General features: G+C 41.9%; 1 protein-coding gene across 4 annotated transcripts in view; it reads right to left on the bottom strand.

The window, feature by feature from the left end:
* Positions 1–22,963, bottom strand: part of AFF1 (AF4/FMR2 family member 1) — a 217,855-nt gene that overhangs the window by 95,961 nt on the left and 98,931 nt on the right. For all 4 annotated transcript variants that reach the window (XR_005988428.1, XM_041758997.1, XM_041758999.1 and 1 more), the window contains 2 exons: positions 12,254–12,374; positions 10,945–11,862 (listed from right to left, as the gene is read on the bottom strand). Coding sequence is in view for 3 of the 4 variants with exons in the window: in XM_041758997.1 (XP_041614931.1) it covers positions 10,945–11,862; positions 12,254–12,374 (1,039 nt within the window). In the remaining variant the exon portion in view is untranslated. The remainder of the gene's footprint in view (positions 1–10,944; positions 11,863–12,253; positions 12,375–22,963) is intronic.

Genomic DNA, 22,963 nt, shown 5'->3' with positions numbered 1-22,963 from the left:
AGCTCCTTCTACAAGACCAAAGGGAAAGAGGTAAATGGTGAATATAAGTATAGATTGGTGGGGGGAATAATGTAGATGGAGAAAACCCAGAGATCTCATAACTGGTGGCCTCCTTTTTTAAAGGATAGAAACCTCAGAGGAAGCCACAAGGCCATCACGACTAAAACTGAATTTTAATCACCCTCTCATCTGAATCATCTGTACCACCCAATATTTGCGTGTATCAGACACTGACATGAAAGTAAGGCCATGGAGAAAGGTCAGAGCTCTTAATGTTTCAAACAGAGTGTTAAACAAATGATCATTACTTCACAGAAACCATGTTTTGTGGTAGAAAGAATACTGGAGGGGTGCCTGGGTGGTTCAGTCAGTTGAGCGTCTGCTTTCAGCTCAGGTCATGATCTCGGGGATCCTGGGATCAAGCCTGGTATAGGGCTCCCTGCTCAGCAGGGAGTCTGCTTCTCCCTCTGCCCCTCCCTGCAAGGGGCTCACATGTGTGAGCCCCTTCTCTCTCATATAAATAGAATCTTAATAAAAAAAGTACTGAAACTAGAAGCTAAGGGTCCTGGTTTCATGCCCCCAGCTCTGCCACTCAGGAGCTTAATTAAACCATTAAACTTCTTAGACACTCCGTTCCATGGCATGTAAGATGGTGCCTATGGCCCAAACTCACAAGGTTGCTGTGACAACGGAGAGAAACAAATAAGCAAGGGCTCTGGAATTAAAACGGGGTGCGGTGGGGTGGCAGTAAAATATTCTCAAGAGCCTAAGTTTTTATAAAGGGAAACACTGATACCAGGAATTGCCAAGCTATGGGAATCTGCCTTACAGGAGTTGAGTGCCCCCTATTCTCTCAGGCAGGATTGGACAGTGGTACCCTCACCTCACAAACCAGTTCTTAAAATGTTCTTGATAACCCCACCCTTAATCATATGTTGTTTTTCCCTAGGCTCTTCATTGGTTTATTTTTAATACTTGTACATCAAATTTTTAGGGCTTTCTTCACCTAGCACCTACCTGGGAATTCCTGATCCCTTTGATCTGATTCCACCTCCATTTTTTTTTAAAGGTTTTATTTATTTATTTATTCATGAGACACAGAAAGAGAGAGGCAGAGACACAGGCAGAGGGAGAGGCAGGCCTCCAGTGGGGAACCCAATGCAGGACTCGATCCAGGGACTCAGGATCATGCCCTGAGCCAAACGCAGACGCTTAACCACTAAGCCACCCAGGTGTCCCCACCCCACCTACATTTCTAAAGCCTATGCCAATAAACAAGACTGTGTTCAGAGTCTTTCTACTTTCCCAACAACACCAACTCCTCATTCTGATATCCCTCTAAATTCCAACTTTTTCCAGTTCAAATTTTTTTTTTAATTTTTTTTTTTTTTTTTTTTTATGATAGAGAGAGAGAGAGAGGCAGAGACATAGGCAGAGGGAGAAGCAGGCTCCATGCGCCGGGAGCCTGATGTGGGATTCGATCCCGGGTCTCCAGGATCGTGCCCTGGGCCAAAGGCAGGCGCCAAACCGCTGCGCCACCCAGGGATCCCCTCCAGTTCAAATTTTAACTCTAATTGCTTCTACTACCACCCATTGAGCTCTTATTATGTACCAAGTGCTGCTCCAAGCATTTCTTGTGGACTACCCTCTCTCAATCTAGTAGCCCCACTGTACAGGTAAATAAACTAACAACACGGCAAGGTCAAGTTCCTTGACCAAGGTCTCAGAATTGTAACCCCGTGCTGTCTGCCATGAAGCCAAAGTAACTTCTCCTTTTTATTAAGCATTGGTTCTTGGATAAATTACTTAATAAGGAACTAAAGAATTGCACAAACTGTCCCCATTCTCACCAGGAGGGCTCATCCCCTGCCCCACCCCGCCCCGCTCCCCCCACCATTGCTCTGCCCTGCCTCTATCCAACCTCTCTTGACAGGCTCTTCACTGTGTCTTCCCTCTGTGTTTTCTTCTCTCCCAAATACTTTGGCTTAGAATGCACTTTTGCCAATACCCAAAACCCAAAGTGCTACAAAAGTCAACCCTCAATGAATGTACGGTTTTCAGGAAACCTGAACAGCATGGAATGCTTTCTCTAATTCACACAGCTCAATTCAAAGCTTCAAATTCTGGTCTAATATATGTTTTCAGAGTCCTATTTGTACACTGGAACAAACAACAACAAAAAACAACCCTAAGGTGATTTTCCTAAGGGACAGGGCTAGAAATAGGACCTCTAATTACTTAAATGCTGAGGCCCATAGATTAAAACATTAAACCTCAAAACCCTTCAGCCAAAGGATTAAGGAGATTAGAGTGGGCTTGACAAATTACCACAGGGTTAGGGGGAAAAAATGCAGACAGAAAGTAGGCCAAGCTTAAAGTGGGAATGAAATGAAGTTCAAGAGAAAACTAATGGTGTGTGTGGACTCTACCTCTGGGGGGAGGGGAGGCTGTCAACCTAGTGATTTCAACAATTAAAGAAAACAGTATCAATATAAAAATAGCGACTTATAAACTTCTCAGAAAATGTGAACATGGAGCAAAGTTAACCTCAGAAAATAACAATTTTCAAACAGATCTTGGCAACTGAAGAGGAGAAATACAAGGCCAAAAAATAAACTTGTTATGATAACCGGAACCAGGATTCTCTCTTAAAAGGAATTCTGCTTAAATAACTCATTAGTATTGGTCACTCCCATCAAAACAACCAAAATCAAAACTACTAACTCGGTCATCAACAGATTCCCCCTTGGAATATTTGGTTTTCTGTCCCTGAAGATTATCAGTTGGCTCAAAATAAATCACAATTAATCTAGACAAGAGCTAAAATGACTCTAGTGGCTATGTGAGAGCCTGGGAGAGCGCGCGACCTGGAAAGATTCTAAAGAGTTGAATGTCTACATTTTGGCAAAGGCACAACATGAGGGACCCAGGGGGGATCCAATAACTCTCCACAAACATCTCAAGTGTGAAAACAACAAGGAGGAACAGGAATTTCTTATCCTGGTACCAAATGTACTTCTGGCATTTTGAGAAGAAACAGAACATAAAACGTACAAGGAAAACAAGTCCAATTAATACCACCCAAAAATATTTTCAAGGTTCAATTGTAGGATTTCTTCTTGGGCTACTTTATGTAATTCCATTATTCATACCAACTCATTTCTAGCGATTTTAGAGGGGATTCAGTAATATCTTGCCTATATCACTTAGAATGTTGCCTTCAGAATTTAAAGTGTTTCCTCAGACTCAAAAAATTACCAGGATCAGGAAATTAAAGGAGCAGTTTCTACTCAGCTGCAGTTCGTGAAACTGAAATCTGATTTTTCACCACAATTCTCCAGTTTGTAAATACGGCTCAAAGGAAACAAAAACAACCAAAACACACAAATACACACACTTGAACGCAGGCACATTAGGCAGGCAAAACAAAATAGCCCACAGGCCCCATCTAGCACTCAGGCTGTCAGTTTGTAAGATTCTGCTCTAAAATTTCTATCAGTCACTTGCTACTATTTTTCACTTTTATATTTAGGTATTTCAGGGCTCTGAAATTCAGCCAGCCTCTAAGCAGATACAAGTTAGTTACTATACAATATTTCTCCCAGATTGGGAGTATTCCACTCCAGACACCCAGCATCATTAGGGAGTTGTGTACACAGATAACCTTTCTGCTCTGTTACCATTTTCTTAGCAAACATTTAAGTAGAGCAGGTCTGCCAAGTTAACTGAGTGCTAGCTCCCAGAATCTAATTTAATTTGCTACAAAAAGTTACTGTAATAAAAATGCTTTTAGAAAACTGAAGCAAGCTAGATAAGATTGTATCAGAATCTTACTCCCCCCCAACCCCCCCCCCCCAAAGAAAAGAGAAAAGAATTTTACTTCCCCCACAAGCCTGAAAATGTTGGGGACACAAGAAAGGAAACAGGAGCAGTGGGACAAGAAAGGAGTGTCTGTATTCTTTGGAATCTTACTCCCCTGTTTCTTCCCTGAGGCTACTCTCATTTCCTTCTCAGGACAGAAAGTCCCATCAATTCCCAGAGATCTTTTTGCCTGAGGCTCACTTGGGAGATACTGGGACCAGTAGGAGGAAATCAGTCCTTTAACTCCGTGGGGTCAATTTTTGGCTCCTCTGGGGCAGTTTTCATTGCCAGGCTCTAGAACAAACCTCATGAAAAATCAGATATAGATGTATGAGCCTACCTGTGTACCTGCTGAATCAATCTCCCAGGCTGGGGACCAACAATTTTTATTTTTTACAACTTGTATCTTTAGCAGGCTTCCCCAGGTGATTCTGATGTGCTGCCAAGTTTCAGAAATGCAAAACTCCCCTTTGATCTACACTACCGAGCTCATAACCCAAGAGTACTTGTAACAGTCTCTGTACATCACTGGGCATTAGCCAGAGGCATATGCTGTTCCCTCTTCCTGAAATATTTATGCTGCCTAACCCCTAACACATCTGCTACAGTCTCAATGTTTATGTAACCCTCAAATTCATGCTGAAATCCTAAATTCATGTTGAACCCCCAAAACTGATGACAGTTAGAGAAGGGGCCTTTGGGAGATGCTTAAGGGCAGAGCCCTCACAAATGGGATTAGTGCCTTATAAAAGAAGTTCCAGAGAGATTCCTGCCCCCTCTCACCAAGTGAGGATACAGTAAGAAGACACCAACTAAAACTAGAAAGAAGGTCCTCTCAAGAATGTGATCATACTAGCGCCTCAATCTTGGACTTCCAGACTCCAGAGCTGTGAGAAATAAATTTCTGTTGTTCATAAGCCACCCAGTCTGTGGTATTTTGTTCATAGCAGCCCAAACAGATTAAGACAACCCCTCACTTCCGTCACTTTTACTCGCTATTCAGGTCTTGCTTGAATTCTCTGAGCTCCTTCATTCTCTAAGCCACAGTTCCCCTTCATCCGTCTTGTAATGGTTTGTGGGTTCCTTCCTTTACAGCACTTGCCAAAGTTCTTACAACTTGTTCTAAGTGGTTATTTAAATAATGCCAGTTCCTAACTAGATAGTCAAGGTCCAAGAGGATCGAAATGACCTGTTTTGCCAACCATTTTTTTTTTTAAGATTTTATTTATTTATTCATGAGAGGCAGAGACACAGGCAGAGGGAGAAGCAGGTTCCATGCAGGGAGCCCAAGGTGGGACTCGATCCCGGGGTCTCCAGGATCACACCCCAGGTTGAAGGCGGCGCTAAACCATTAAGCCACCAGGGCTGCCCATGTTTTGCCAACCATTGTAACCCCGTCCCCAGCATAAGGCCTGGCACACAGTAGGTGCTCTAGATATTTTAGTTACAAGTCACAAAATTGATGGTGTATATGGAAGAGAGTGAGATTAACTCCACTGAGTTCTGCATTAGCAAGATACACACCACCAACACACCAGAAGTGAATGGCCTAAAGGGTGAGATCATTTCATAATAAGTAAGTTGTTCTTTTCAAGGTTTAAAATAATAAGAGAACTAAATTGGAAGTAGGAAAGACCATTTGTGGGGCACCTGGGTGGCTCAGGTTGTGATCCCAGAGTCCTGGATGGAGGACTTCTCCTGTGTCTCTGCCTGGCTCTCTGGGTCTCTCATGAACAAATAAATAAAATCTTCAAATAAATAAATAAGGAAAGACCATTCGCACATATGAATGCAAAGTGAATCACTATTACACACAGTTTTCCACTGTGATTAATTCACACGGTTAGGCTGGCAGTTTAGTGAAAATGCAAAGTTCAGTTTAAGACTTGCCATGTGTCAAGGTGGTCCAACAATGAACTTGAAGCTTCAGGTGACACCCAGGTTTTGGAAATTAGGTGACAGAAATCATTCTTCATTGGTGCCATAAGAGGCCACAAGGAAATCAGAGACCATCAGGACTCAAAATCAGATTCATCTGGAGGGGTGTGGCATGGGACCACATAAGTACATCGAAGCAGTAGCAAATTTAAACTGCTAGTAAATTCTGCTAGATGCCAGGAGTTATTTTGAGTGAATTAAGATAACTACCATTTACATGTATACTTCAAACTCTAAAAAATGGAAACCTATCATTTCTACGACTTTATAAGCAGATTCTCAAGTTCCCAGGATGGTCTTCCTTTTTTTTTTTTGTTCTTCCACTTTTGTTTCTGAAGATCCAGCTCATCCTCATTTTTCCCACCTGCTGCCCCTTGTCACAGGTTAACCTGAGCCAGGAAGGGCTTGATTCAGGCTCTTTTCAGGCAGACTAGTCCCAAAAGCTTTAAATGCCAACTATATGCAAACACAGTCCAAACTTATCATTACTAGTCTTAACATTTTCTCTGAGCTGCTCTGCTACTTATGACTGCCAATTTGTCGCACTGACCTGGACAACCAAATCCCTACAAGTTTTTTGCCAAAAACATCTGGAATATGTCCAGTCCACACCAGTCCACTTCTATTATCCTATTCCAAGCCATCAATCATTTATCAACCCCTAACTGGTCTCCCAGCTTCCACCCTTGCCTCTCAAGCCATTTTCCACCCAGAAGCTAAAATGATTTTTATTTTCCAAAAAAGAGAAAGATCTATCACTACTCAAGATCTTCCAGCAGTCTCCAATTGTACTTAACAAGCAGAAGCAGAAAGATCATAGAACTGAGAGTTCGAGCTCTAGTTTTGCTACTAACTATAAATCTTAGCAAAATTATGTGACTTCACCCTCCTAGGCCATATTTGCAAAATGAACGGGCTGCTTAGCTTTAAAAGTCTAATATTCTAAATCCAGTATGCAATTTTATTTTACTTTTTTAAAAAGATTTTATTTATTTATTCATGAGAGAGAGAGAGAGAGGCAGAGGCAAAGACACAGGCAGAGGGAGAAGCAGGCTCCACACAGGGAGCCTGATGTGGGACTTGATCCCGGGGTCTCCAGGATCACACCCCAGGATGAAGGCGGCGCTAAACCACTGAGCCACCCAGGGATCCCCAGTATGCAATTTTAAATGCCTATCTTGGCTTATTCTATTTCTCTGTTTCAATAAAACATCTATTTCATAAATCCTGTACCCATCCTGAGGTCTATGCTCAGCAACACAACATAGAGATGCCCCGGTGTTTCTCTCACTTTCATTTGGTATCTTCAGGCAGACAAGAGGGATAGGAGCAACTGGGTGGCTCAGTTGGTTGAGTGTGTGACTCTTGATCTCAGCTCAGGTGGTCTTGATCCCTGGGTCATGAGCTCAAGCCCCATGTTGGGACCCACGATGGGCATGGAGGCTACTTTAAAGAAAGAAAAGAGGAGCGTCTGGGTGGCTGAGTCAGTTAAGCATCTGCCTTTGGCTTAGGTCATGATCCCAGGGTCCTGGGACCAAGCCTGGAATCAGCTTCTTGCTAGGCAGGGAGTCTGCTTCTCCTTCTCCCTCTGCCCCGTCCCCACCATCACTTGTGCTATGTCTCAAATAAATGAAACTTTTTTTTTTAAGAGGGATAGAGAGGAATCTCAGCCTTCCACTTGGGCAAGTCCATCTGATGTGGCAACTCTACAGCTGGAAGGTATCCACATAAGATCACCAAGTCCTGGCTGTACCCCTCAGATGGGTCATTTCAAGCTGCTAGACATCTTCCAGTTGACACAAAACTAAAACTGACATGCCCACAGAAAAACCAAGTGCAGATTTTTGTAAGACAGGCCTCTATGTGGTCAGAATATTGACCTCTTGAGGATTTTTTTCCCCTGTAGGATTTTAGCAAAGACGAAGTTTTAACTGTGAGAATGACTTATTCCAGAAAAGAATATCATTTTTTATGGAGAACCAACTAAAATATACAAACCACGTTCCACAAAATGAAAGGACACTGTGGTGTAAGGAATTCACATGTACGTGGCTTGAGAATGAAGGAGGCAGGCAGACAAGAGGATTTTCCCAGTTTGGTTCGTTTTTTAAAATACTATTTCATGGAAGCCATGGGGAAGGGGTTGGCGGTGAAGAAACAAGCCACAAAACCCTCACACTCAGAAAACCAGGAAAAAAACCTCCTCTTACTTGCCTTAGGGCAAATTAAGCAAATAAAGGAAAACCACTTAGTTACTCCCACTCCCCTTCTCTCAGGGCTACCAAGAGCCAACTTCCTCTATAGCCATGCTCTATCCTTCTGTCTCAATGTCATAAACAGCCCAAGATATTGCTAATATTCTGGTTCGATATTTAGTTTACCTGCTTTGGGATTAATTCCCAGCTTTTTCCAACCTCCCACTGCTAGGCTTTCCTTTGATTCATCAGAATACTAAAATTTGAGATTTTAATCCAACCTACAGTTCAAACAAACAAAAAAAATTAATGCCCATTTTCTCAGGTGTGTGAACAGAAAATGAATGTTAAATCTGTGAAATGTGAGATTAGTTAAAACAGTTAAACAGATCCAAAACTCAGACAGAGAGCACCAATATCCCTGCTTCCCAGATTCATTCCCCCTTTATCCCAAGACCTTAGCTCTGAATTCCCTCTTCACAGTGGTTGTTGCCCAGCACCCTCCATCTGCCCAGGGACTCCAAGGCAGTTGGCACCACAGCTGCCACCAGCATGAGAATCCTGAAGAGAAACTAGACAGAGCTATCCTATTAAAATGAATGCTCACTGCAAACACAGGCCAAAGACAAAATACTTACATCTACTCAAACTGTTGACAGCAGATGACCCTGTGCCAGAAAACCCCATTCTCCAATCATCAAACCTATGGAGGATTTTGTGCATTTCAAATATCCACTCAGAAAATATTCAAGAACCATCACATGGTCCTATGTTTGAAATACACATTAAATCTGAGGAGCTCTTAGGCCTCAGAGAAATCTCAGCTTGGCTTATCTCTTTTTTTCCACCAAGAAAGCAATAAGTTAGCCAGGACCCTCTCCCCTGGACGGTCAACTGGAAATCCCATTGGTTGAATGTACCTAGGTCCCCAGCTTTAAGACTGCCGGCCGGCCGTTTGAAACTTTCTCTAAGCACCAAGTAGTAGATAGTCTGGACTCAATTGTTCTCTAATTGTTTCCTGTGTGGAGGCTGACCTATATACTAGACTGTCATCTCGCCTGGGGCAAGGACCAATACTTGCTTGGCATCCTGCCCTGCGCTTAAGCATATGGTCATGCATTTGGTATACAATGCAAATATCTGCTGATTTGTCTTAAAATTTGTTTAAAAGCAATTTTTAGTTGCTTTTTAATTTTTTTAATTAAGAAAATATGTTTGGGACGCCTGAGTGGCTCAGGGGTTAAGCAACTGCCTTCAGCTCAGGGCGTAATCCTGGAGTCCCAAAACAGTCTGCTTCGGGCTCCCTGCATAGAGGCTGCTTCTCCCTCTTACCTGTGTCTCTGTCTCTCTCTCTTTGTCTCTCATGAATAAATAAATAAAATCTTAGAAAAGAAAGAAATAAAATATGTTTAAATTTCTCCCTTATGTTTTTTAAACTGGGAAAACTGAACATACCTCATTTGATAAACAAAGCAAAGAAAATCCCACTAAGTTCTTCACTGTACAAATTATAAGGCAGGCTGATGACTGGCCATTATGAAAGGTGATCTCATTTCATTCCATTGGGCTCTAATTTGCTGCCTACCATTCCTTCCAGCACAGCACAAAAAATGTTTAATAAGTATTTCATTACAGTGAAATCTTCATAACTTAAGAGGTTAAAGGCAGAGTTCTGCTATCTTGGTCATTTCTACCACTTGTTTTCCTCTCTCTTTCCCATTTTTCCTCAGCCTCTAATCAAGTCACATTCTGAAGACATTCAGACTCACTACAGCTCAAGAGCTGACTGTGGACAGAGCTATAACCTCTTCTAAACCAAAAACTGACACCTCGGAGGAATAGATTTTCCTCCTTCAAGATAAGGGTTATCTTTCCAGCTAAGCATCCAGGAGTCTCTCTTGGTTTTGTTTTTAAGCCTTAAGGAATTTTACCTTCTAGCACTATGTAATAGGACTGATATCTGGGTACACACAAAAGCCTCCGGGTGATGGATATGCAAATTAGAATGTTTATACAATAGATGTAACTAAACCAAGGACATTACCTTAGCAGATAGGCTTTCAGACAAATTCACTTCAAACATTTCACTTTGCACTACTAATCTGAATTTTGGTGTAACTGTTGCTAATTTAGAATTTCAGTGATAAGATGTGTGCTCTGATTCTCTTCATTCAAACACAATGCTGCCATTTACCAAAGGAGAAGAAAAAGGAATTTTTTTTGTTGTTTAAAAAGATAAAGTATTTTGGTTACTTGAAAAAGCCATGAATAACATTCTGTATTGTATATTTGACTCACTCTCCAATAAGACATCATCACACCCCCAGTCTTCATTCTTAGGTGATAAAGAAAGAAAAAATACTAGAACAGAACTTTAGCTTCAGATTTTCTTGTAATTTACTGGGAACAAACCATTGGAAATGCTTTGCCTTCAATATTTTAACTTTTTTTTTTTTACTTTTTTATGGTTTGGATCTCAGAAAAACTGAGGCTGAGGAAGTAATAACCACCACCACTCCTTTCTTTTTTTCCTCTAGAATGTTAAAGTAAGTCAGTACTCCCCCAAACATACAAGTAAAAGCAAACAAACAAAAGCAATGACAGCTCAAAACCTTCCTGAAACTTTCTCATGATAAATATGACTGAGTTGTGGGTTATACAGGTGTATACATTTTTCAAAACACAGCAAAATGTACTCATGATCTCTATATTTCACAGTATATAAATTATGGCTCAATGCTTTTTAAAAATACCTTCCTGAAAATCATATTTCACTGTCATCAATAATTCATCTCAGACCTGAGTTCTTTGTGGGTCAACAAAATCCGAAAGCCAAAAAGGAGTCTCATAACCCAAAAGCCATTGATACCCATGCCCCGAAGTCACCAGAAACTTCCATCTTGAATTCCCCTTCACACTGAAATTGCCCCAGATATGAAAATCCACTCACCTCACCCGACTGAGATGGCATCTTCAGTTTGGTGAGCTTGGCTTTGGCAGGCACTTTTAAGTCTGTTTTTTCAAAGGTCTGTTGCCGGTAGTCCTCCGGCAGTGGTTTCAGTTCAGGTGACTCACTAGGAGCCTGATCTTGACCGTCCATGGGCCGGACATAAGCCGTGGGCTTCTGCTGCATAGCAACAGTTTTTGAGGGGAGGGAAGGTGGGGGGAAAGTCTGAGAAGGTGTCTGGGGAGGGGCCACCCCAAGGCCGGCAACTGCCACTAAACTGTCTTGAGGAGTCTCTTTACCATGGACCTTTGCTACTAGGTCTTTGGGAGATTTGGCTGGGCAATAGCCTTTACTGTTACTGTTACTGCTGTGAATCTTGCTGCTTCCTTGTGTCCGGGGAAGAGCTTGCTGGTTGGAATGTACAGATGACAGGGCGGGCACTGGGGAAGGCAAGGAGAGTAAGGGAGAAAGCTCCCTCTCTGGAGCAGAGTCTGTCACCAAAGCACAGCGGTCTCCATCAGCTCTGCGGTCACCTTTTTTGTGATGACCAGAGCCGCACACCTCCTGACCAAGGCGATCTTGGGTCGGGTGCTGGCTGTCTGGTGGGCCATAGCTTTTGACATGAGGATTTGACATTGGTTCCATTCTTGGCTGTGCCATCTTTGGGTTCTGGCTTACGTTACCAACAGGAAGTGGTCCGGAGGCAGGAGTATTAACAGGCTGGTGGTGGGCACTCGTGTGGAAGGAGTGGGATGGAATGCTGCTCCCCTTCTCAGGAAATAAAGGATATCTTGGCTTTCCCAACCTATTTTCAGAGGCATCCAAGCGATGAGGGTGGGACTTGCTGCTAAGGAACTCCACTTCTTCATAGTTTCCCAACATGTTCTGTATTCGACTGGATAGCTCATCACCTTTTTCTGTCTGGAAAGGGAAAATATAGCAGAGTTAGATACTGGAAAAAAAAATCTAAGGAAAATCATCATTTAATAAATGTTACATAATACTATTTAAAGAAAAAAAATTCACTTCTATTTAATGTATAACATAAAATGTAACATGCAGTTTAAACTCAATTATCCTGTTGAGAAGCCCACCCTGGACAAATATTACTAAAGACAGGAGACTAACATTACAAAGGAAGACCACAAACTGGTCATTTGAATGGCGAAGTACAGAGAATTTTCAGTCTTTTTTCAAAGACAATCTAAGATAAGTGGTCTTATTTTCATATTTGTGACCCCTGTTCAAACTCACTTTCTATTACAGAGTGAAATATGGTGATAAATCAGGCTTTCTAGTATTCACTGAATACCTTGTAGGGCTCTCCAAAAAGGGGGATCTTTTCAGAAAATGCCTCTTTCTCTTGGTGAGCTTCCTGGTTGCGTCTTTCCTTCTCTCTAATTCGAAGCAGGTTCCGGTCTTCATTGTACAAGCTGTTTCAGATGCCACAAAGGAACAAAAACAATAAAATTTATCAGCGTCCAAGTTTTGTTTTGCATGTGTACATGTGTGAGGGAGGCCAGGAGAGGTCAACAAGAAGTGATAACAAAGGAAATGTTTCAAAGAAAGCGTAAGTCCCCCAAACCACTCCTGGATTGAGGCTGTGACCCTCTGGCCTTAAGTCCTGGCTCCAGAAACCTAAGCAGTCACTCTGGAATACTGCCCTTCATGGCTCAGGACTGACTCCAAACTGAACAGTCTTTTATAGGCAGTCGTGGAAGAGCGACAAGATTAGCGTTATTTTTACTTTCAGCTTGCAAAATATGGGGTAGAGATAGAAGCTTTTCATCTGAAGGAGTCAGCAGGATGTGAACTTTAATAAGGCTGTTTTCCTGGATCACTATTATACATTTTGGAAGATTAAAATCAAAAGGTTTATTTCATAATTAAAAGATTACCAAGCACCCAAAACAGCATTTACTTTATTCTCTGCCTATTCTACCGGGAGTGTCTTGGCATGTTAAACCCCAAAAGATAATTTTTACTTCTCATTTCAAATGTAAAGGATGGGAAAATCCTTTTCTTTTCTTTCTTTTTTTTTTTTTTTTTTAATATTCATGAGAGACACAGAGCAAGAGAGGCAGAGACACAGGCAGAAGGAGAAGCAGGCTCCATGCAGGGAGCCCGATGTGGGAATCAATCCTAGGACTCCAGGATCATGCCCTGGGCCGAAGGCAGGTGCTAAACCACTGAGCCACCCAGGGATCCCCAGGAAAATCCAATTTTAGATGTCAGCTTTACCTACCGAGAAGTCTGATAATCTGATTGCCCTACTTAAACCACATAAAAATATATCCTAAATCATCAGCCCTGGCACTAAAAGGGTTAAAAATGCATTCACTGACAAACAAATGGCAGAAGGAAACCAACAAGAGTGCAGTTTTAGCTAGCATGTAATCCCAAAGTAGGCTTGCCACAGGTCAGCAACACAGGCCACACTCTCCCGACACTCATAAGTGATATATAAGAATAACGATAGTAAGAACTATAAACTGACTTTTGTCCTCATACATGTGTTTCTAGGGGAGCTACTGAATCCTTTCCCCCATCATTATGTGAATAAATAAGTAGGAAAAAATTAAACTGTCTTGCCAAGATCACATGCACACCTTCACAAATTATAGTGCTGATCTCAGACACCCCTTTTCCTGGCCTCTCTGCTCTCATGACTTCTCTTATTTTCTCCAACAAGAGCCTACTTACTGTCCTCCCTGCTTCCCCAACATCTTGTCTCTCTAAACTAGCCTTCTCATAGAAAGAAATCCAACCTAAAGCTCTGGTTCCCATGCCACTACCCACATTTTAAAATAACAAGCATTTGATAGCTCTTTGCTGCTGCAGAATTAACTCTAAATCCTTGCTATGGCATTAAAATTCTCCCAATAATCTAGTACAAATCTACTCTAGATATCACCCTACTGCTTCCGTGTAGACCTGCCGCACGCATTCTCCTTGACAGTCATGTCTACTTCCCAAACATAACCTTTAAAAGCAGCCTCTTGCTCTAATCTCATCTCTAGAACCCTGAATGATAATCAATTCTCCCAGGACCATTTCACACATGTAATATGATTCACCCACAAACCACCTGTATATTCTGGGCATTCCAGACTATTCCTTGCTCCTCACTGGTATCCTGGACTTTGATGTTTTCATTCTAATCAAACAAATTTCCTCTGCTTCTCTCTCAACCTCACACCCTTATCCCCGATTTTCAGCTACCAGCAAATCTCTAGGGTGGTTCCAATGTTACCCAATCTAAAGGCTTCCTTAAATTCACCAAGCATGTGCTAATATAACACAATGAGTGCTTCTCTCTCCTCCTCCCCTTTCCCCCTAGAATGTGAGCTCCATCAAAATAGAACCTCTCACTTCTCTCTCTCCTGATGCTAATGCATGGTACTTTACATAGAAACTAACCATTACTTTGTTTTGTTTTGTTTTTAAGATTTTATTTATTTATTCATGAGAGACACAGAGAGAAAGGCAGAGATACAGGCAGAGGGCGAAGCAGGCTCCATGCAGGGAGCCTGACGTGGGACTCTTTCCCTGGACTCCAGGACCATGCCCTGGGCTGAAAGTAGGCACTAAACTGCTGAGCCACCCAGGGATCCCTAACCATTAGTTTTAAATTAAAAAACAGCCACTATGTTTATAATGTATTTTTAAAGATATATAATGTATTTTTAAAAATTAACTCCGGAAGACATATGCAAAAACAATTTTTTTAAAAATAGCCATCTATAAAGTTATTTTTTGCTTTTACCATAGCCTTAAGGTGGTGAGGAGGCTAAGCTACCTGGCTAAATTTACCTGGATGTGGCCAAAGAATTACCTATTTAGCTTACCATAACAAAAACTTTTCCTAAAGAATGGATAGCTTGATGTCATACTTTATAAGAGAACTACAAAGTGAACAATTTATGTTAGTCAACATACTGAAAAAAGTTGGAAAAAAAGAAAAAGACTAAACCAGAAACTAGCTATGGAATCTTCTTCAATAGAGTCTGAATCTCACATGTTTTGGACAGTTAGAGTTATTTCTGGTTGAAAGCAGCACAGTGAACCTGATGACCTTTCAGGAATTCCTTTCAGTTATTTTATAACTTTGGTAATTCTTCATTGGCTAAAAAAAAAAAAAAAAAAAAATTTCATGAGGGGCAGCTGAGTGACTCAGTGGTTGAGCCTCTGGCTCAGGGTGTGAATCCAGGAACTGGGGATTGAGTCCCACCTTAGGCTTCCCATGGGGAGCCTGCGCCTGCTTCTTCCTCTGCCTATGTCTCTGCCTCTCTCTCCATGTCTCCCATGAATAAATTAAGTCTTTAAAAAAAAATCATGTAACGTTAACATACATCCATGAGAGCCAATTAAGAGGGTTGATCAGGAAATAACTTTTTTCCTTCCAACTTGCTTTTACAGCCACCCGCAGAGCAGGTAGGGCATGCAACTAACTGTCTTGTAAGCAACCCGAAATGCCAAGCTTCTCTTTTCCACAGCTACTTGGTACATGTACCACACACAGGTAAGAAGCAGCTTCCCAAGGGCACCTGCTTTACATCCTCATCATGAAGGGAGTTCTCCCTTTCTGATTCTGCAGGTTACACCACCACAGTCCCTACAGCTTTATTTGCTTATGAGTGTTCACAGCCTTTGGCTCCACTTCAATAACAGACTTCTGTCCACTTCTGATTTTTACCTTGGTCTCCGAGAAGGTAACCCAAATGCAAAATTCTCAGTTCCAGATGGAAATTGAGGGTGTGAGCAGTGGCACCCCAACTATAGGCAGCTAGGGGTCCTCACTTAATTTTTCTATCAACTCCACACATATTTTTAAGAAAAGCTACCCTGGCTTAAAAGTACTCAGGTATTTCTAAATTGATCAGCACAGCCTTATCTCCGTTATCATGGGATAACACTTCAATGTTTTATTTCTTTTTTTTTTTTTTTAAGTTTTTTTTTTGTTTTGTTTTGTTTTGTTTTTTTATTTATGATAGTCAGAGAGAGAGAGAGGCAGAGACACAGGCAGAGGGAGAAGCAGGCTCCATGCCCCGGGAGCCCGACGTGGGATTCGATCCTGGGTCTCCAGGATGGCGCCCTGGGCCAAAGGCAGGCGCCAAACCGCTGCGCCACCCAGGGATCCCTGTTTTATTTCTTAAGTAACAAAAATTGCTATGGAAATAATAAGAACCCAATTTTACAACATTTCCAACACCGGCTTATGGCTGCTATGTGATTCAAAAATCCAGGTACCTCCCACAGGGGAAAAAAATCCTATTAAATTAGGGACTCGGCTTAATTAGAGGTCTTATTTCATTAGTTTAAAAGTTAAAACCCACACCAAGATTTTATTGGCAGACAAATGTAATACTATACCAATTTTGAAACAACCTTTGAGTGTATTTCTTTTTTAATTAACCATTCATTACCCTTCAACTGAAAAACCTAGTGAGATGAGGAAAGACCTCATGAGTGTTACTGGTAGGATGAGTTTTATGAGTTCTAGACTTTGTGAGAGAAACTCACTCTCCCCCAAATGTGCCTTGGGTCTCACTCCCCAAGGCTCCTGGGCAGGGCAGAGGTAGGCCGAAGAGACAGTAAGTGACCAGTTCACAATTCCCAGGACTACAGAGGATAGGCTCTGAGTCCTCATTCTTCTGGACTGTCTACCTTCTCCTTGCAACTGTCAGGGTTTTACCAGTCACACTGGGGAGCTTTCTGGTTTACTTGGCTTTTACTTACTCTAAATTTGCAATGGTTTAACGAATGGTTTGCTAAAGTTCATAGGCAAATTTTTTCATGAATATTTTTCTTTATTCTATTTTGACATCAGGGGAAATATCTATTTTTTTTAAATATCAAAACAATTAGTATCCATGAGTAAGTAAATCACTGTTCAGCCTTACACATCATCTTTAATTCAAGGTGCAAAGACAGGGTCGACAGAAGAATTTCAAATGAGGGGATTTGAAGTACATGTCCTACATGATTCACAGACTTAATTACCTTTGAATAATTACAAGGTGACTATCACTTCATTTAATAAAATTAAAGGTGGCATTTCTCCTCTGGTGTGGAGGAGAAAACATTCTCCCTTAGGGGATAACCCCATCCCAACATCATCCTTTCACTGGACTTTCTCATTGTTCCACACAAAGCTACAAGTTCTCTTTCCCTGCATTCTACGCAGCATTTTGGATTAGGTGAGAGGTTCCCAAATCAATGAACACTAGAATCAACCTGGAGGACCTGTTAAATCATGGAATGCAGAGAACCTATCCCCCAGTTTCTGAGTCTGTAGATCTGATGTGGGACGTGAGATCTTACATGTAACAAGTTTCTAGGTGTGCACACTCTACTTGGCTCTATGGATCACTCTAATAAAGCTTACCGAAAATGGGAGCAAGGATGACAGTACCAGCAGGTTGCCAAGAACTGCCACCACTTAGCAGCTGTTGTTCAGTCAGCACTGATTTAAGCACACCACATCGGTCTCCTATTTAATTTTCACAACAACTCTGTGAGAGGGAGATTATTAACCCCATCTTCCAGACGAGGGGAAAAAAATGAAGCTCAGAGATTAATTTGCTATTAAATGAGAACCTTAAAATTCGAATGCAAGTCTGTTTGGCAAAAAAGCAGGTATTCTTTTTTTTTTTTTTAATTTTTATTTATTTATGATAGTCACACAGAGAGAGAGAGAGAGAGGCAGAGACACAGGCAGAGGGAGAAGCAGGCTCCATGCACCGGGAGCCTGACGTGGGATTCGATCCCGGGTCTCCAGGATCGCGCCCTGGGCCAAAGGCAGGCGCCAAACCGCTGCGCCACCCAGGGATCCCAAAAGCAGGTATTCTTAATCACAGTTCTGCTAGCAAGTTCTGCACAGCAAGGCTATATTAAATAGGGCAACAACAATATTAAATAGGGCAACAACAAAGAAGGTGTGCTGTGTGTTCATTTACAATCACTCACAATTCCTTGGTCTCAAAAAGGTACACATCGATGATTCAGGTTTTATCCCTGCCAGTAGAGCAATCTCAGAGCCACAAAATGTGTTTGGTTAAATGTATCCACGAGGGTCTGTCTTTGCCTCAGGACCTGACAGAGAGCCCTTTGAGAGAGGAATGGCCAGCAGCATGAAGTTACTCCTCAGGTTATAAAAACCACACCACAATTCTTATTTTAGAGCCTTTAAAAAAAAAAAATTAGAGCCCTTTTTAATTTACAGATTTGAGGTTACTGGCTCCATAACAACCTCTAAATTCACAAGTCCTCTCCAATGTGCTAAGGGGCTCTTCACATTAATTTCTTTCAAGGACAGGCTGTAAATAAACTTGCACCAAAGCAGCCATTACATGCCTGATATCAGGCTCCACTCCCAGGAACTTCTGGCCACTAACCCAGGCCAAGTTCCTAGAGCCTTGGTGCCACTTGCTTGGCCAGCCCAGGAGCCCCCTCCCCTGACCTGGGGAGAGGGAGAGAGAGAGACAGAGAGAAACAGAGAGACCACCAAGTCACATGATGATTTGAAGCAACCTAGGGCATTCAAAAATAAGGCCACATGTTGAAGTGCCCCTGGGGGGAGGGTGCCAAGTCTGACCACCCTGCAGATGGTCAGGAGTTTCAGCAGAAGTCTGCCTAAATAAAATAGGGAGTTACTTCTAGCGGCCATTCAGTCACTACTTTGTTGCTTTTGGATCACATACTACTGTCCCCCGTCTGCAAAGGTTCAGTACCGATGGATCAAAAAGATCTCTGCAACAAACCACTGCCCTCCACTTTTTCCCCCCTCTTAAGCGAACTAGAAAGACCAAAGGCGAAACCATAGGCTCCAGCTTCCTGTGCCTGGTGGGCCCTGCAGAACACGAGTGCACCAAGCATTACTCAGGCGGACGGCGCCGCAGGTTTGCAGTCACAGAATCCTACCACTCTAATCCACGCAGGAGCCCCCGTGAAGCCTGGAACTCTAACACACACCAGGCTGCTCTCGCTTTCGGAGAGGTGTTGAACTCCTGAGGAATTCAGAGCTGCCCATTCAGCCCCTGAACGCAGTCACTCAGTCAAGCCCATGCTGGGGCCTGTCAGGGCCCATTTACTCTGACTTCTCAAATGTTCCTCCTTGCCATTATGGGTAGATGTGTTAAAACACTGTGACAGAATGAAGAAATCACAGTTCTGGTATGGATTAATGAGAGAGATCCTCTTTCTCAATTTCCCTTGCACTAAAAAAGAAAGGAAAAGAACATAGGTGGAAGGAGGAAAAGACACTATAAGTAACAGGAAGGGCCAAGTTGAGCGTGAGCAATGGGGCCATCATCTGGCTGTGAGCACCTACGTCCAGGCTGGAGCCCACAGGCCCTGCTGCTAATCTAGGTTAGTCATGCAGGATCACCAAATGCCATTGGGTGCTTCCATGGCAACCCTGGGCCCCCAGGGCAGGCTATGCACAGATGACTACCCATTTATCACCCTTGACTGACCACTCCACACAGACCTGCCTCTAATAGATGTGACCATTCTCTCTAGAACTCACATTTAAAAGTTGAATTCTTCCTTGGGGGATAGAGTGTAATTTCTCCAGTGTATTTATCTCCCTAGGCATGGAAGAGACATTTGGCAGTAAAGAAAGGAAAAAAATCCTAAAATCTAAAACGTAGACTAATTTTGGAAAAGAATGAGTCTTTTTACTGTTTTAGGAGGACTATGCCATTCTGACTTGAATGGACAAAAGAGAAAACAAAACGAAAAACTCTCAGTCTATTCACAAAAGTTGGATAAGCCTGGTTTAAAGATTGGTGATATGGGACGCCTGGGTGGCTCGGCGTTTGAGCATCTGCCTTTGGCTCAGGGCGTGATCCTGGAGTCCTGGGATCGAGTCCCACAGCGGGCTCCCTGCATGGAGCCTGCTTCTCCCTCTGCCTGTGTCTCTGCCTCTGTGTGCCTGTCATGAATAAATAAATAAATAAATAAAATCTTTAAAAAAAAGAGAGAGAGACTGGTGATATGTCACAAAGTGACAGACAAAAGGATAGCAGCTTTGGGTTCTTACTTTCATGCAAGCGACTTTTTTATTTTGGAAACCACCTCTGTTGACTTTTCTTTTTTTTTTTTAAAGATTTTATTTATTCATAGAGACACACACAAAGAGAGAGAGGCAGAGACACAGGCAGAGGGAGAAGCAGGGTCCATGCAGGGAGCCCGACACGGGCCTCGATCCTGGATCTCCAGGACACACCCTGGACCAAAGGTGGCACTAAACCACTGAGCCACTGGGACTGCCCACCTCTGTTGACTTTTAAAGTCCATCTTCAGGCCCTTTGCCACCATGTTTCTCTAGTCCTACTATCTAACATTCAGGGAACATTTTTCACATACTGGCTTTACAGGAAAATGTCAACATACTTCAAAGCACAAAGTTCATTTTGCCATTAAATCTGTATCACTCATCAATACACTTTAAACATGAGAAATCAGAGTGGCTCCATGTTTGAAAGAAGAAATGCTGCTTCAAAGAATGGAGAATTTTTTCCCTCTTTTGCTTTGTACATGTGAAAGAATTTGCAACAGGTTTTCTTGTAATAAAAATCACTCAGCTAAATCTTCCAAAGATTTCACCTTTATTACTTCCCCCATCACCTAACATACACAATAAATGCAAAGAAAAAAACAAAGATTTAACCCTTAATTTCAAAGACCAAATCTGATTTAATATAAAAGAAATATCAGCCAAGTGAAATGACAAAATAGAATTATGTCACTCTTTTTTCCCTGGAGGAGCTCCAAGGGGATTATCTCAAAGTACAGCTCTGCTACTCACTTTTGCTTGCCACAGAAGACGCAGCCTCATTAGAATACTGAAGGAGTTGTATATCACTCCATTTTGCAAAATTAAATCAACCTTTAAGATATTTTTATATATCTTATAGACATACTATGAGTTTTGAATTGAGAGAGCCTCTACTTGGGCAAACTTGAGTAAAAAGTCAGGCATTTCCATCCTAATGAGAGACATGTTAATTTACCTTTCAAAATGAACCTGCCAGGTATTTTTCTACATACATGTTAGTATGTAGCAAAGGTCTAAAAGGATTCACTTTACAAATATCTATCAGGAAGAAGCACCAGATTAGGGTAGAGGAGGTAAGCAGTAGTGTGGTGGTTTAAGGAATATTTTAACTTTTTTTTTTTTTTTAAATGAGAAGGTATCCATTCATTATTTGCGCAGTTAAAAATTTTGATTAAGAACAAAAGAAACTGCTTCATGTAACAACATCAAGATCAGGGCTAAAGAAAAATTGAGGTGTTGAACATTTTGGCACTAACTCTCACTGGAACCTATGAACACTGATTTTGGACCCTGGACTCAGTCTCCAATCATTACTAAAAATTATAGACCCATCTGCATAAAGCAGTGCCTTAGAGACTATGTTCCAAAGTTCAAACACCAGCAAGCAGCTGATTTTTTTTTTTAGAAAACCTGTCTCACTAGAGCCCATTTTGGTTACCTTAATAGATCATAAATATATTTGGAGAGGCATTTGTACCCTATTGATGGAAAAGCACAAGAATTTGTCTTCTTCAATAGTCTTAAAAGGGCAGTGAGGGAAGCTGTGTGGGTGGGGATACAGAGCTCCAACAAGAGGAGGTTGAGGGGAGAGGAGACAGATGAGTTACTGTGTTCCTATGCATAAGAAATAGTACTTTACCTTCTAAACACATTTAAAACACAAGCACACACATTTTAAACATTTTTTTAAAAATCAAAAAACTAGTACTGACTGAGGAAGGCCATCATGCAAATGGCACAATTACACAAACCACAACACTGAAAAGAAATCACTCCCGACCTTGAAGATTTGACAATCAATGTGCTAGGGGTTAGTAAAATTTGCTTTTAATGCTATTTGAAATGAGAACATATGAATGTAGCTAAGAAATTCCAGAAAAAGGCAGTCTCTCAGAGGGGATCCCTAAAATGCCGATACTTCCTACTTACAGTTAACTGAAAGCAAGTACAGAAATGACCCTCCACCTCCCACAGTGGCAACAGGCTCACTAGAGATAAATCTGCCACTTGACTATTTCTGTTCCCTCATTTAGTTATAAAGGTCCCTGGTGTTCGGAACTACCTCAGACCGCCTGCCTTATTGGCAACTGTACATTTGGCACCAGTCAGAAACATGGGCAGAAGCTGTTGGCTCTCCCCTGCAGGTCTCGTCTGTACTAGGATCAACCAGAGCACTGGCCTCATTACCATGCCATTCTTCTTTCACACTCAACTGACCATGAAGGACCACATCACACACCTATAAAATAATGAGGCTGGTGAAAGTCTGTATTATAATAGCCAAAAAATAAAAGAATGCGGTGATCATAAACTAAGAAAGAATGGAGAATCTAGCTCAAAGTTCTAGACTTTTAATGCTTGTCTCATTTAATTCATGCTCAACCAAAAAAAAAAAAGATTGGGATATTAAATCTATTAAGCATCCAAAATTTAAATGAAGTGTTGTGTGGACTTCCTTACTTCTGACTTGGGAGCGCAGCCCCACAAGGCTTCTTGTCCTCAGCCACTTAGCTCCACACAGCTGCCTCACATTAAATGCCTTTATAAAAATCATGAATCTGATCTTATTACTCACCTATTTACAACTTTTCTGAGCCCAATGCTGCCTACACGATTAAAACTACAGGGGTTAAGCCAAGCGACACCCTTCAGTACCTGGCTTCAACTTACCTCCAACCTTCAAGGGGTAAGACCTCTTTCTGCTTTCTCAAACAAAAATGGGGAAGACCCCATTCCTGCGCCCCCCCCCCAATACTATGAACACAAAGAACTGGGGGATGTAGGAAAAAAGCACAGCCCTCATCTCTGCCAGTTCTCTTGAGAACTCTTCCCCTGACTTTCGAAGCCTTCCCAAATATCCCTGCCTCTCCATCAGGGTCCCTAGCCCCAAACTCCATTCTCACCTCCTATCTCTGATGTGAATGATTCCTTTCTCTGGAATACATCTATTCCTGCAAG

The sequence above is a fragment of the Vulpes lagopus genome, chromosome 6 (assembly GCF_018345385.1).
Source record: "Vulpes lagopus strain Blue_001 chromosome 6, ASM1834538v1, whole genome shotgun sequence".
NCBI lineage: Eukaryota > Metazoa > Chordata > Mammalia > Carnivora > Canidae > Vulpes > Vulpes lagopus.
This window is presented reverse-complemented; position numbering and strand designations above follow the sequence as displayed.